This window comes from Lontra canadensis, unplaced genomic scaffold, assembly GCF_010015895.1.
Source record: "Lontra canadensis isolate GAN:19392208 unplaced genomic scaffold, GSC_riverotter_1.0 scaffold7, whole genome shotgun sequence".
NCBI lineage: Eukaryota > Metazoa > Chordata > Mammalia > Carnivora > Mustelidae > Lontra > Lontra canadensis.
This window is the reverse complement of record NW_022631001.1, coordinates 14,027,323-14,042,308: the sequence shown is the minus strand read 5'-3', so window position 1 is coordinate 14,042,308 and position 14,986 is coordinate 14,027,323. Positions and strand designations below refer to the sequence as shown.

Genomic DNA, 14,986 nt, shown 5'->3' with positions numbered 1-14,986 from the left:
TTGTTTTATTCCATATCCATTTCTTCTTTTCTAATGTTTTACAACAAAAGTGTATTACTTTTAAAATAAGAAGAGTTATTTTAAAGATTTGATGCAAGGTAGTGTTCCATTTTCTCTGAGGAATTCTTCTGTATTCTGCGGTATAGTAACAAATGTGATATTGACTGTCCTGGAGGTCAGAGCTAAAGTCAAACCCTTATAATTCACATACTTTCATTTACCACTTTTGGGGCCTGATTTTCTTTTTATGCTTCATTATTTACTTGTATATATTTTCGTGGTAAGCAGGGCATTAATAAGTAAGCAGAACTTTGTGCATAAGCTCTAAGGCCAGGAGTCCTGTCGTCAAAACAGGTGTAGCTGGGGATGCCTGTGTGGCCCAGTTAGTTGAGCTTCTACCTTGGGATCTGGCTGTGATCCCATGTTCGGGGCCTTGGGGGGGGGGGGGGTCCCAGCTCAGCAGGGTGTCTGCTTTTCCCTCTGCCCCTGCTCTTTCTCTCCCTCAAAGAGGAAAAAAAAACCATGTGTAGCTGATGATGCCTTCCTCCCAAATTTCATGGTCAGCTGGGACTTAAAAATCAGAAAGCGCAGGGATGCCTGGATGGCTCAGGTGGTTAAATTCCCACTCTTGATTTCCACGCAGGTCATGATCTCAGGGTCACGGAATCCGAGCCCCACTTTGGGTTCAGCACTCAGTGAGGGGTCTGCCTGAGATTCTCTCCCTCTCTCTCTTCCCCTCCCCCAATCATGTGCTCATTCTCCCTCTCTAAAATAAATAAATCTTTTTTTTTAAAGATTTTATTTATTTATTTGACAGACAGAGATCACAAGTAGGCAGAGAGGCAGGCAGAGAGAGAGAGAGGAGGAAGCAGGCTCCTCACTGAGCAGAGAGCCCGATGCAGGGCTCGATCCAAGGACCCTGGGATCGTGACCTGAGCCCAAGGCAGAGGCTTTAACCCACTGAGCCACCCAGGTGCCCCTAAAATAAATAAATCTTTGAAAATAAAAATCATAAAGCATAAATAAATAGTTAATACAAAAGTATAAAGATAGTCTGTAGTCCATGGGAAAGCAGGTGCAGTTCAAAAAACAGGAAAGGTTTACCAATTTTTTTCTGTGGATGATAATAAAGGAAAATATTAAAGAATTTTTTTCATCTTTTGAATAAACATTTAAGTGAGCACCATCCAGTTATTTGTCCATGTTCATCAAACTTCAGTAAGTTCCTTTAATATGAAGGGTTTTTTTTTTTCATTGAACAAGCACCTACTAATTTTTAATTTAAAAAAAAATATTCCTTTGTGTTCAAATGATTAAAATCTCTGGAGCACAGGGATGGGTAATTGAAAGTGCTTTGCTCTTTAAAAAGAGGATTGATCTGAACAAGTATAGAACTGTAGGGCCAAGCAAAGTGACCCAGGGTTCACTGAATGCTGACTAGTAAGGAGGGGGGAGAACAAGTACATCAGACATGTGACTGCTGCCATTGTAAATTCTCCTGACTATAAAGAAATTATCATAGGGCCGGAGGAACACTTACTGAAGATGGGAGAGAATACACAGCATGATTTCTTCCACTGTTTGTTTTTTAAAGCATAAGAATTATGAAATCGTCATATGGGTATAGGAAAACAGTGTCTCATCCCTTGAGAGGTGTAAGATCTTCAAGACAGGGCTAGTTAGCTAGGCAGCAGGGAAAAGCAGTATTCTCTTTGCCTCTCAGCTCACAGCAGCTGAAGGAGAAAGTTCCTTCAGTACTTTTAACATCTAAGAATAAATGGCTAAGAAAATGAAGGTTTGGGGCACCTGCATGGCTCAGTTGGTTAAGCATCTGACTTTGGCTCAGGTCATGATCTCAGGGTCAGTGGATCGAGCCCAGCATTGGGCTCTGTGCTCATCAAGGAGGCTACTTGTCCCTTTCCCTCTGCTCCTCCCCCTACTCATGCTCTGTCTTTCTCTCAAATTAAAAAAAAAAAAAAATGAAGGTTTTTCTGAGACTAAAAAAAATCTGGGGGGCCTGGTTGGCCTACCAGTGGGGTGTGCAACTCTGGATCTTGGGGTTGTGAATCCCAGCCTCACATTGGATGTAGAGATTACTTAAAATCTTTAAAAAAGCCCAAAGTTTAATTGAATGGTAATTGATAAATATGCATTAGGTGGATAATATATTCTGTACAAAGGTATTGTATATATTTAATTCTTACTCTATATACATACCTTGACTTAATTCAAAAAACTGTAATTTGTTTGGTTAAGTAATTTATAGTTACATTTTTTAGGGAAAAGCATAATGGGCAGAAACTATGCTATCCTGGTTTTAGTTTTAGTTAGCCCTTTAGCTATTGATGATTGAGGAAAACTTCCAAACCCATTAATAGATAGTATAATCGGGATGCGTGGGAGGCTCAGTCAACTAAGCATCTGCCTTCAGCTCAGGTCATGATCCCAGGGTCATAGGACTGAGTCCCACATTAGGCTCCTTGCTAAGCAGGAAGCCTGCTTCTCCCTCTGCCTGCCACTCCCCCTGCTTGGGTGCAAGATCTCTCTCTCACACACAAATAAATAAAATCTTTAAAAAAAAAAAAAAAAAAGAGGTACTCTAATCATTCCCCAGTGGCACCTGTCTGAATTGTAGCTGGAATGTCTAGGAGGTCAAATGGGGCTTCTACAGGGCTGATCTGGCCATTCTAAGCCCGTGGGTTGGTTTTTATAGTGTAGTAGTGACAACTCTCTTACCAGCAGGGTTTTTGGACAATTCTGATTCAAGTTGTGATAATTCTGATGGTTTAGCTTTGTGTTCATTGATGGTGGGCGAATTTTCAATGGACTCTGGTGCTGCAGCTAAAACTTCTGAGGGAGAATGACGTCCATTAACTGGAAAAGAACCAGAAGCCATTGGCTGATGTGTTTCATTTTTGGATGCTGTCGGGCTTGAGGCTGACTGATGTAAAGGCAAAGGCTTCCTGTATTGGGAAGGCTGAGGGTCATTGCAAAACTCATCGACATCCACATCATCTTCTGTTCCATTCTTCAGCCTGTCAGATTCTAAAACACTGAATTCTCCTACTTCCCGGCCACGGCTTACCCCAGGTCTCTGGGGGAGTTCATCCTTCACTGCAGAGAATCTCACATGCTTTAATGGCTCCAGGGAGTTTGAGGAGGAGTCACCTTCTAAAGAATGCTCCTTCTCAGAAATTCTCTCATGGATGGTGAGGCCAGGGGCCACCATTTTGGTTTTGGGTTCCAAGTTTTGATGAAAACGCACTGTTTCTGAGTCTGTGCTGCTGGAACTGGAGTTGCGTTTCAGGATCCCTCTGGGAGCCCCCCTTGTGCTCAGGGAGTCTGTCCTTTGTTGGGAAAAAGACTGGTTATCATCGAGCTTTAACTCATGTGATTTGGGGAGCATTTTCCTGGCTTTGGGGATTAGAGCTTTCACCTGAGATCTGTTCTCAGGGCCTGGAAATGTCTGTTTTGTTTTCTCTAAATTTTGGCTTGAAGTTTCTGGGATAGATGAGTCTTCTTTGGACTCTGACAATTCACCTGTAAATTAAAACACATTAGGTGACATGTCAAATGGAGAATAGCTATATAATTTAAAACACCTAACATAAACTTAATCTACATGTAGCAAAAGTAATAAAATATTAAAGACAATAAAGTATTATCATAAGTGCAGACCTAATTAAAAAACATTTAAAAATTCAGGCATGAACTTCATTGAACCATACATTTAAGATTACTGTGCTTTACATACATACATTGTGGTATTTTTATATTCAATAAAATAATTTTAGAAAAGATTTTTAAAATTCCTTAAGAAGGCTAAGGAAAAACATAGAAGGTACTTTAAAAATTTATATATGAAAACCAGAAAAAGAAACTTAATTTTCTTTTTTTTTTTTTTAAGGTTTTTTTTTTTTTTTTGAGAGAGAGAGAGAAAGAGGGCACGGGGAAGGCAAGAGGGGGAAGAAGAAGCAGGTTTCCTGCTGAGCAGGGAGTCAATGTGGGGCTCAATCCCAGGACCCCTGGATCATGACCTGAGCTAAAGGCAGATGCTTAACCACTGAGCCACCCAGGCACCCTAAGGAACTTAATTTTCTAAAAAAAACAAAAACAAAAAAAAATTTAATATTTTTAAAAAGAAAATCTCTAAAATAAAAAATTAATTTTTTCAGGGACTCGTGGGTGATGCAGTTGGTTAGAAGTGTCTGACTCTTGGTTTCACCTCTGTTCATGATCTCTGGGTGGTGAGATCAAGCCCTGAGTTGGGCTCTGTGCTCTGCATGGAGTCTGCTTGAGACTCTCTCTCCTTTCCCTCCGCCCCTACCTTCCTGCTTTCTTTCTCTCTCTCTCTCAAAATAAGTAAATATTTAAAATAAAAACAAAAATTAATTTTTTCAGAAAGTTAAAAAAAATAGGTAGCATGTTCCAGTGCCCTTTTTTTCTGTAAAATATTCTATATAACATAATATGTATCCAATAGAAAGGGAAAAATGCTAATATTAAAACAGGATAACTCCAACTCCAACTCCACTACTCAATGTTAATTTTCTACCCCTTGTCCAATATTTAATGCCTGTGGAATCTTTTTACAGTTGCTTTGGAAGAGACTGAATTTTCTAGTATTTCTTCATAATGGCATGGGAGAATGGTAAAATTCCATAAGACACAGACTTAAATCAATTAAGCCACAGACCTGACCAAATGCCTCCTCAGAGACCAGGCTGATAATTACAGATCAGAGGATCACAACATTGTCAAGTGGCTTTTTTTTCTTGAGGCAAAGTCTTAATTTCACACGAAGTGTGTCTGCATGTGGGAGATATCCAATATGTGCCATGAAATGAATGACTAAATGCCTCTGGTCAAAAATTCCCTCATTCACTGAGGGGGAACCCAAGGCCCGGAGGTCAAACAAGTGTCAGTTCCAAGACTGGAATAATGAACTTCCAGTTTCTAAAATTTCTGCTTCCTTCCCTCAGGCAGGGAACCAATGGACATAGTAAAATAAGAAAACCATCAGGACTTTTCACTTTCCCTTGGAAGTTACTTTAGTTAAAGGAACACTAAGAATTTCCCTTAGTCCACAGATAACAAAGATAAAAATATCTAGTCCATAAAAATAATATTTACCTTCTTTTGGAGTCTGAAAGAAATCACCCTTTCCATTTTTTGACGGCTCACTTTTGGTTTGTTGAGATAACTGATCTTCTGGCAACTTGGAGCTATTAAATGGATTCTTCCTTTGCTGGGGAACAATATTGCTTATTAAACTCATTTTAAATGTCATAGCAGCAACTCAGTGTTAGCAAATGCTTATTATCTCCAGTATTGATAGTTTTATCCAGTAAACTCTATCTGGCCTGTTTGAAAAATTACTGTCCTGGTTAATGTGGCTGGCTAAGAGTTACCATAGATGCCAGAGAAAAATTAAACTGTATAAAATATACTCATAATCCAGAGTCTTAGAAAGTTAGACAAAATATAGAATCATCAAGGTTAGGGTAAACCTGGGACTAATCAGGGCAGAATCCCCACACACCCCTACCCCCGCCCCGCCTCAAGCGTGCTCTTTCTACCACATGAGACTCTTGCTGTGCTGGATTAAAGCTGAACTAAATAAAATTGTAAATTACCTTTCCTATAAAGAATTAAAAGACACTTATCAAAGTATTTGAAGTGTTTCATTATCACTATTATGATCATCAATTCCAATGACAGAAAGGGGATCAGTAAGTAGAATTTTTTATTAATATAAAACTGAGTATCAATGTTTGCTGTCTAGAGTTTCATAAATTGGCAATCCCCTTCCACAAGCAGAACTCTAACAGAGATTCAGGAAGTCAAGAAGAAGAATTTGGACTGATATGGGACTAACAAGTCACGTTCCGAATGCTTAAAAAGAAGCACCCCCCAGTAGCTTGAGACTTTTTATTCTCCAGGGCAAGAAATTAGAGTCTTCAGCAATGCAGGAACATGGTATTCATCAACTTTTCCACCACAAGAGAGTCTTCTTACATTAAATAGTAAAAATCATCTGCATTTGGTGCAAAAAAAAAAAATCCCCTTTATTTCATGGTGCTTTGCTAAAGCGAGAAAAACGGCATTCTTGCCAAAGATGAGATGTTCAGAGTCTGAGCTCAGTCTACCTTAGCTGGAGACACAGCTGACTTTCTCGTGTTTTCCTGTGACGTATCCATCACGGTTGAGGCTGGACTGACCATGCTAGCACTGCAAAAGAAACAATTCAGAGAATAAATACCCTCAGCCTTTGAGAAAGAGTAAATTGTGCCACTGAAGCTGAAAGCTCTTAAGGCAGGACAGCAGAGGAAATCTGTAAAACCGAACGCCAGGAAGGGAGAGGGAGTTGGGGCCTAGAGATGAGTAAGCAGCAAAGCAAAGGCAGAGGCAGAGCAGAAAGAAAAGATGGGCATGAGACAAGCAAAACCATCCAGCAGAAGCTGTCCAGTTTTTATCACGATACCAAGCACACAAGAGGTTCACAGTGTAAATTTGTAGAAATGCACTCATCTCCAAGTCAGAATCTGATCAGATGTGGATGACAGGGAGGAACTCATCTCAAGGGGGGTTGGCGGGGGAGGTGTTGAGGGGGTGGTACAGCGGCGGACATCATTGCTTAAATAAACCCCCAAAGAGTTTTATGGCTTGATTTTATAGAATGGCAGTGCTTACTCTTAACTCAGGAGGAAGTAACTGAAGAAAAGATTCAGATGAGACCAGTGACTTGACAGCAGATCTAAGGGATGCTGTGCAGGGAGGCTGGTGCATGCTGACAACTTGCTGAGGACTCTCAACCCCACCCTCCAGGCTGGCCAGCAAGTTCTTGTCCACACACAAGAGGGATAAGGCCAAGCACAGCAGCCGCTGGCTCAGAAGAAGGAAGAACAGTCTCTACCCAAGTCCCAGGATGAGAGCAGGGTGAGAGTAAATGGAGAAAAGTGAGTTTCACAGGGCTCCCTCCCGAGCTACCACTTCCATGGCTACCGAGGAAGAAGGGACAAGGAGAGTCAGAGGGGCTCTAGGGGGGGAGGAGAACCACCTGCTCAGATGTCCTGCTCCAGTGGGCTTGCCTCAGGCATGACAGGTGAAGTCACTATTGGCTGAAACCACTGTGCCCCTCAGACCTGTTCTCTTAGTGACATCACAGTCAACAACTTGGACAATACCTGGGAAGGCACTGGCTTTCCACCATGCAGCAAAGGAACTGGAGTTTGGGGAGGGAGACAATCTGCCCCCAGGCCACAGAGCCTGGCCCAAGAATATGGTGGCTGCAGTGGTGAGCTCCACATCCCCGCGGCTTTGTTTCCTTTCCTTCCTTATGCACTTCAGTTGTTCTTTTTGCACAGACTTACTCCCGGGAAGAGGGTGAACTTCCAAAGGAGCCGTTCTTCCTTTCATCACCCTCCTCATTGTTCCAGAAAGGAATTACAGCAGCTGAGGCAGATGTGTGTAAGATACATCTTGATCACATGGGTGTGAATAAGAGGGGAAAAGGTTGGGGAGGGGAAGGGCAGGGAAGAAGAATGGGAATTTACAATGGAGCCAGAATTAAGGCTAATAGAAAAACACATTACAGGAGGAAATTCTCACAACAGGTGGGCACATATTTCTATCAAGTCATCTAGCAACCAATGTTTAAAAAAAAAAAAAAAAAAAAAAAGACCTGGTCACTAAGAGAATGCACAGCCAAGAGCCCAGGACTAGAAAGCAATTTCTCTTGACTGCCATTTTAAGGAACCATGGAGGGACATGAGGAACTTTATAGCACATGGCAGCCTGTCTCAGAACATTTTAGATCATCTCCTTATACATAAAGCAATCACATGATCAGAGGACCTGAACCCAGTGTTGCTGGTTGGGGCAGTCCATGGAACACCCATGTTCTCCTACCACTGTCCTCCTTTCTCCTCCCACTCAGCAAGAACAAAGGATAAGCAGGGGCACGACGCTTTGCCCTCTCTGCTCCTTGGAAACCCAGTTCCTGGGTCTCCCCGGCCTCAGCTCTGAATGTGTATATTTCACATCATAAAACCAGACATGAAACCAGTCTCTCTCTTACTAAACTCCACCCAGCAATGTGCCTCATGTCTACTGTGCAACCTCACTCTGTGCGTACATAACATCTCTCACAGTAAATAGGAGATCCCCCAGGAGTACCATCTTGACCATCTTTTTTTTTTTTTTAAGATTTTATTTATTTATTTGTCAGATAGAGACTACAAGCAGACAGAGAGGCAGGCAGAGAGAGGAAGGGAAGCAGGCCTTCCGCTGAGCAGAGAGCCTGACACGGGGCTCAATCCCAGAACCCTGGGACCATGACCTGAGCCAAAGGCAGAGGCCTTAACCCACTGAGCCACCCAGGCGCCCCCATCTTGACCATCTTTATAACCCCCTGCGATGCCATGTAGAGAAGCTCGTGCAAAACTACAACCAGTAAACAACTGAAAAGATGAAGGCCACTGAGCCAGCACCAGGGAAGGCAGCAGCCGATAAGTAACCAGGACTCTTCCTTTTAAAATTCATGTTATTTGCCAAACAACAAGGAGGAACATTATTTAGATTTTTTTAAAAAATGCCTTTCTTTCTATTTGCTCAGAAAGCAAAAGAGGAAGGAATGACACATTCAGAGCACAGGACCAGTCACTAAAATGCAGAAACACACAGTATTCACTATGTTACCGTGTAGCTGGGAGAGGGGAAAATGAAATGGGGGTGGGACACAAGGTTAGCTACTTGGTTAGTCTGCTTACTTTGAAAAAATGAAAATAAGAGTCTTAGACTCCAAATCTGTTTGTGAAAATACAGCGACTTCTTAGATTAAGGTCTGGCTTTGTTTCTCTTGAGGAATACAGCAATGTTTTGCATGCCTGCCTATTATTTGGCAAGAACCATTACAGCAACCATTGACTTTTCAACTGCTTTCTGCAACACCTCTATAAGGTATGTACCTTTCTCCCCCTTTTACTCATGAGAAAACTGAGGCTTGGGGAAGCTAAGGAATCTGTTCAATGTCACAAAATGAATTAATGAAGAGCTGGGGATTTGAGGCAGGTATCTGACCGTGACCCCAAAGACACACATTGTCATGGCTAGGCTATCCCGCCTCCGGCTTCTCACATTAATAAAGCAATGGTTCATAGCAAGGGGCCTGGGGTCCAGGTGATTCTTCCTTCCCAGTGACTCTCACATCCATCACTTCCTTTCCACTTCTACTGTCACCTCCTGTATTTCTGTTGACTCGATGAGGTTCACATCTGACCTCCTGATACTGAAGTCCTGTTTTTCTAACCTGCTCAGCATTCTGCCACTAAGCTGGGATGGTCTCAAACACAACTTTGACCACCATGTCCCTCTTCTGCTCCTTACCTTTCCCTGGATCCCCAAGGCCTGTGGAATGAAGTCTGAATTTGTCAGGAAGGAACTGGAGATGCTCTGCCGTCTACCCAATGTACTTTCCCCCTCTTCTTTCCTGTTGACCCTTCATGCCAAATGAAGTTGTCGGTCTACTCATTATCCCCAAAACTTCCTTGCCTGGTTGCTAACTGCACTCAGCCTATTCCCTAGCCCTGCCCTTGTGTATTTGCTGGGCTCTTCACCCAAATCCTTACTGTTATCTCCAAGCCCAAGCCAAATTTCACCCTCATGCAATGCTCCTCCTCTATCAGCCCAACTGGAAGTGGGTCTCCTTGTCTCCAATCTTGCAGCACATTTCCTTGGTACTTTGGATCAGGAATGTTCTCTCTACCTGGCACTATTCGTTATCATGTGATCAGATATTCACATAAAGGATCCACAATTTATCCTAAGAGAGTATAGTCTCTTTATTTGTGTGTCTTTGTTTCTTGGAATCCCTCTTGGAGGCAGGAGACTGTGTCCTGCATATAAAAGATATCCAGTACATTCCACAAGATGAGCTTTTTAAACTGGAGCAAGCCAAATTCCACACCCTGTGCTTGTAATTCTTCCCTCAGGCACCCTTCAAAAACTACCTGCAATACCAGAAGGAAAACTTAGACAAAATGTGCTCACTTTGCTGGGAGAACTATTAAAGTATTAAATTGTGATATTGGCATTAGGGTTCAAAGTATCTGCTTTTTAACACGAGTCTCTGAAGACTTAGCTCTACAGAATAATCACGTTCGGTACTGTGGCAGGGATGCTGGGGAAAGAGGTGGGGTTTTCGATCACACCACTTAGGCAGCTGGATACCCCATCTGCTTCTGTGTCCAGCCCTAAAGTGCTCCAAAGCACATGAAAGCAAATTTTTTAAAAGATTTTATTTATTTATTTATTTATTTATTTATTTATTTGACACAGAGAGAGAGATCACAAGTAGGCAGAGAGAGAGGGAGAAGCAGGCCCCCCACTGAGCAGGGAGCCTGATGCGGGGCTCGATCCCAGGACCCTGAGATCATAACCTGAGCCGAAGGCAGAGGCTTAACCCTCAGAGCCACCCAGGTGCCCCATGAAAGCAACTTTTAAGAGCTTTTGAACCTTAACTGGCCTTTCCTTCTTGAAAAAAAAAAAAAAGTTAAAAAAAACAGCCAACATCTTATGCCTTCTTTCAAGGCATTTTGCAGCTTACATATTAACAGTATTGAACCAGAAGCAAATTCTTCAAGTGATTTTTGTCATGTGTCGTCATCATTGTTGTTGACCTCTCCCTTTGGACGATGAGAACCATGGAAGTAAATGCTGCGTCACACCCCCTGCACCCAGCACCATGCTGGCCAAGTGACACTCAGTGAAGCTCCATCATGTAAATAAACAAAAGAAATGGCTCGGGGATAAAGGGAGAGAAGTAAATTAGAAAATATGCTGGGCCAAGCCTTTCAAGTCAGTAGTTTCTGAAGTAAAACATTACTTGTGTGGGGCCACCACACCACATGCTACACATTGCTCTCACACAGATGTCACAGTGCAACTATTTCCACCAAAAGTGACTGAGTAAATCCAAGATCCTACAGGATGAAGAAAGATTGTTTTAAAGAGCTCCATAGAAGTGGTTCTGTGGGGCAGGCCTCTAAAAAAATGAAACGGTCACTCCCTGGATATGCAGTGCGTCCAAGGACAAAAGATCAAATGCACTGTCCATAGATTGGCTCACCTCTACCTTGCCCCTGGGAGCAAGACAAGAGGCTCACATTGATCTTGTTATTGAGGTGATGGAGGTAAATAGCTAATCCTTCTGTAAGAAGGAGATGCGGGGGAGAGGGAGAAAGACAGGGATTGAGACTGAGAGAGAGATAAACAAAAGCCTTGCAGGGAAAAGAACATTAGTAGAAAAAAATAATACTATTTCAGAACTAAAGACATGGTTTGAATTGCTTGGTTCCCATTCAGCAGAAGGGAAGAGGGAGATCTGTGGCAGAAGTATTACTGAAGCATGGGCAGTGAAGCTTAAAGACTAGCCTTTTTATTCATTACAACATACAACAAAACAGTGTTTTAATTCCACCAAAAACAAAGTGAGGTGAGGACGCCCAGCGTCCCTTGTAAGAAAACTCATTGCTTTCTCCATGTCACAGGGAAGTGCTGATGCCATGGAGAGAAATACCGCAGGGAAGGCTTTGCCTTGTTCTACCTGAACTCATTTTGGAGACATTCATTCTCTAGGGATGTTTTTGATTAATGGACACAACAAACCTCAGGAGCAGCCAAGCTCCCTCCTGCCTCTGTGCCTTCCAGTTCTCTATCTTGAATGCCCTTCCCTTTCTTGTAGTTGTCCAAACATGAGAATACCCCTCCCAATCTCTTCCATGTTTTATAATCACTGGAGCTCACAGTATATCATCACAGTATAACCATCAGAGCCCACTGAACTGAGAGATTCTCAGTAATGCACAGCAATGAAGAGTGGAAACTGTCAGTCCCATTCTTGGAGTTTAACTTTTTCCCTTCTCCTCTTTCTACTCACTTCCTGAGCTGTAAACCGCTTCATCCAATCATTCATTTATTCATTCATTTGTTCATTAACCCTCATTCACCATTATTCTTTATTTCATAATTACCTCATCAACTATTTTCATTTAGTTGGTTGGACTCTCACTATTCTTCATTCATTCATTCACTCATTCCACAAGACACTTGTTGGGCACTGTTATAGGTGCTAGTAATAGTGCAGTGAAACAATCAGCAATAAACAAAAGGTCCTTTTCCTCATGGATCTGGGGGGAGGGGAAAATACATACATACAATAAATATATAACACGATGTCAGGTAGTGAGAAGTGTGCTGAAGGACAGTAAGAGAGGGTGCTGGCATTCATTCATTCATTCATTCTACAGGTACTTATACCTAAGTACCTACCACGTGTTAGATGCTTGGGACATGGTAGTAAATAGTACCTATGCCCTCAGCCCTGAGAAAGAAATGCAGGGACACTCAGCCTTGGGAATCTGGATTTTTAGAAGTTCCTTGAACAGTTGTGATCTACAGGTCCGAGTTGAGAACTTCTCATCAAATGACCCACATATCCTTTATAGATTATCAGATATCTGTGTCCTACCAACCCTTCAAATTTCTTCTAATTTCATCTCTAAAGCTCCACCATACCTTTCCTCTTTTCTCCATTCCCTTCATTAGGTTCTTACCATCTCTCACCTAAGCTTCTGTTGTAATGTTCTTTTTTCTCTTTAAGATTTTATTTATTTATTTGACAGAGAGAGAGATCACAAGTAGGCAGAGAGGCAGGCAGAGAGGGGGAAGCAGGCTCCCTGCTGAGCAGAGAGCCGGATGCGGGGCTTGATCCCAGGACTCTGGGACCATGACCGGAGCCGAAGGCAGAGGCTTAACCGACTGAGCCACCCGGGCACCCCTTCTGTTACAATGTTCTAATTGAACTTTCTAACCCCATCTTCCACAGAGTTACCAGAATGATCACTCTAAAAAGTAAACTTGATCAAAAAGTCATTTAATGGCTTCTAGTGACTTAAGGAAAAAGTATAACCTTTTGGCCAACACAGGGCTCTTGACAATCTGGGCCCAGCCTCCTCCTCCAGCCTGACTGCCCACCACTCACACAGCATACCCACCAGACTAGACCCTTTCCACGTTTCCAACATGCCAGACCCCCACATCATCCTGTCTGTCTGTATTGTTCTTTCCCCATGCCTACCTGCCATAATCCTTCTCATCTTTCAAGCATTGCCCTACATGTAACTATCTCTAGAAGCTTCCCTGACTCAGATGCCCACAGCCCCTAACATAGTCTTCTCAGCATCTAACACCTTGCTTCCTATGGTTGAAGCCTCTGACCTTTCTGTATTCAAAAGGTAATTCTTTAATCTTCAGAAACCCTGAGGAACTGGAAGTCCTCCCAGCAGAAAATCCACACAGTGTTGGAGACAGGCATGTGACAGACCTCTGCTTCCTTTCAATGAAATGCCCTCATCTGCATTACACATCACATGATAAGAACGACTTGGTGTGTTAGGATGTCACAAACATGCTCAGACTCATGTTTCAGTAGGGTGACCCCTGAGAAAAGACAAGAAACTCAACATTTCCATCCACACAGGCTTAAGTTATTACAATGTCAAGTATTCCTTTAAGTGGAATGTATCCCTTTAGAGGAGAAAGGAGAGGCTACCAGGCAACTGAGGGATGTGGGAGGGGAAAGGGTGTAGGAAGAGGAATCAGAAGGAAGAAAGAATTGGGAAGCTTGGGACACACTTGAGAAACTATCTTTTTTTTTTTTTTTCTTTTTAGAGTACTGTCCCCATGTGAGGCCACAGAGCTAAGACAATATAAACTATTCCAGTCTTCATAGAGACTATCTTCAAGGAAGAGGTTAGACAGAGAGACAGAAACTATAAGACCAGTCCATTTCCAGGTTTCTTCAGACCAAAGAAGCACCAACAGTGGGGACATCCATGGCCCTTGTCAGTAGAGATGCTACTAGACTTTCAGCGTTGCCCAGGGTGCCCAACCTTATTTCATAGGACATGTGATCTCAAGTAGCAAAAGAAGGCCTTCTCATTCCAGAGCAGGTCTCCCTTCATAGTCAAGACATGTTACACCTTCTTTATGGTAGGGTCCTGACCCCATGGGAAGAGCTTCTCACATCTTTATGGTGTACTCCCCACTTTGGCCTAGCCATGCCCTCTGGACTATTATGGAAAGGACATGTGCTATAAGGTGTGGTTCATGGACCAGTGTCAGTCTGAGAATTGTTACTGGTTCAAAATGAGCTAAATACAGAAATTGAGAGTATGCATTTAGAATCATTTATAGCAATTTGCTGAGACATCCTAGCACATGGTTTATATTTTGCATGCCTTTGTTGCTTTCTGTATTTTTTTTCTGTTATATTTTATAAAAGGTACTAATCTGTGATGACTAGAAATACACACATTTTAGGAAATGAATACACTAGTCTTTTACCACAGTTGGAACCAACACTGCCCTTAAAATTCAGCAACCAGCATTGGAACTGTAAGTATTTGGAGTCTTTCCTTTGCCAATCTAAAGAAAACCTCATTCTCTGATCCTTTGTTCATCAAGCCTCTCTCTGCTTCCTCATGTGACAGATGCAAACAAAGATGAGTTGTGAAAAACACAGGTATGGGATGGTAGTTGAGTTCATGCTGGGCACCCACAGCGATTAAGTTCTTCCCAGGCAGGACCACACAGAATTGTGCTCATAGAAAGAAGGAATCTTGCCACAGAGTCTATTAGAAAAATTCCTTCATATATTCCACATATGAGTGAAACCATATGATAATTGCCTTTTTCCAATTGACTTATTTCACTCAGCATACTACCTTTTAGTTTCAATGCAGAGGATCATAAGGGAGGGGAGGAAAACTGAATGGGAAGTCATCAGAGAGGGGAGAAAAACCATGAGAGACTCTTAATGATGGGAAACAAACTGGGCATTGCGGCAGGGGAGGTGAGTCGGGGGGGAGGGGTAACTAGATGATGGGCATTAAGGAGGGCATGTGATATAATGAGCACTGGGTGT

General features: G+C 42.4%; 1 protein-coding gene across 9 annotated transcripts in view; it reads right to left on the bottom strand.

The window, feature by feature from the left end:
* SYTL2 (synaptotagmin like 2) overlaps positions 1 to 14,986 on the bottom strand; it is a 66,707-nt gene that overhangs the window by 32,825 nt on the left and 18,896 nt on the right. For all 9 annotated transcript variants that reach the window (XM_032852893.1, XM_032852902.1, XM_032852904.1 and 6 more), the window contains exons 4-6: positions 6,150 to 6,231; positions 5,134 to 5,248; positions 2,737 to 3,540 (exon numbers count right to left, since the gene is read on the bottom strand). In XM_032852893.1, the coding sequence (XP_032708784.1) occupies positions 2,737 to 3,540; positions 5,134 to 5,248; positions 6,150 to 6,231 (1,001 nt within the window). The remainder of the gene's footprint in view (positions 1 to 2,736; positions 3,541 to 5,133; positions 5,249 to 6,149; positions 6,232 to 14,986) is intronic.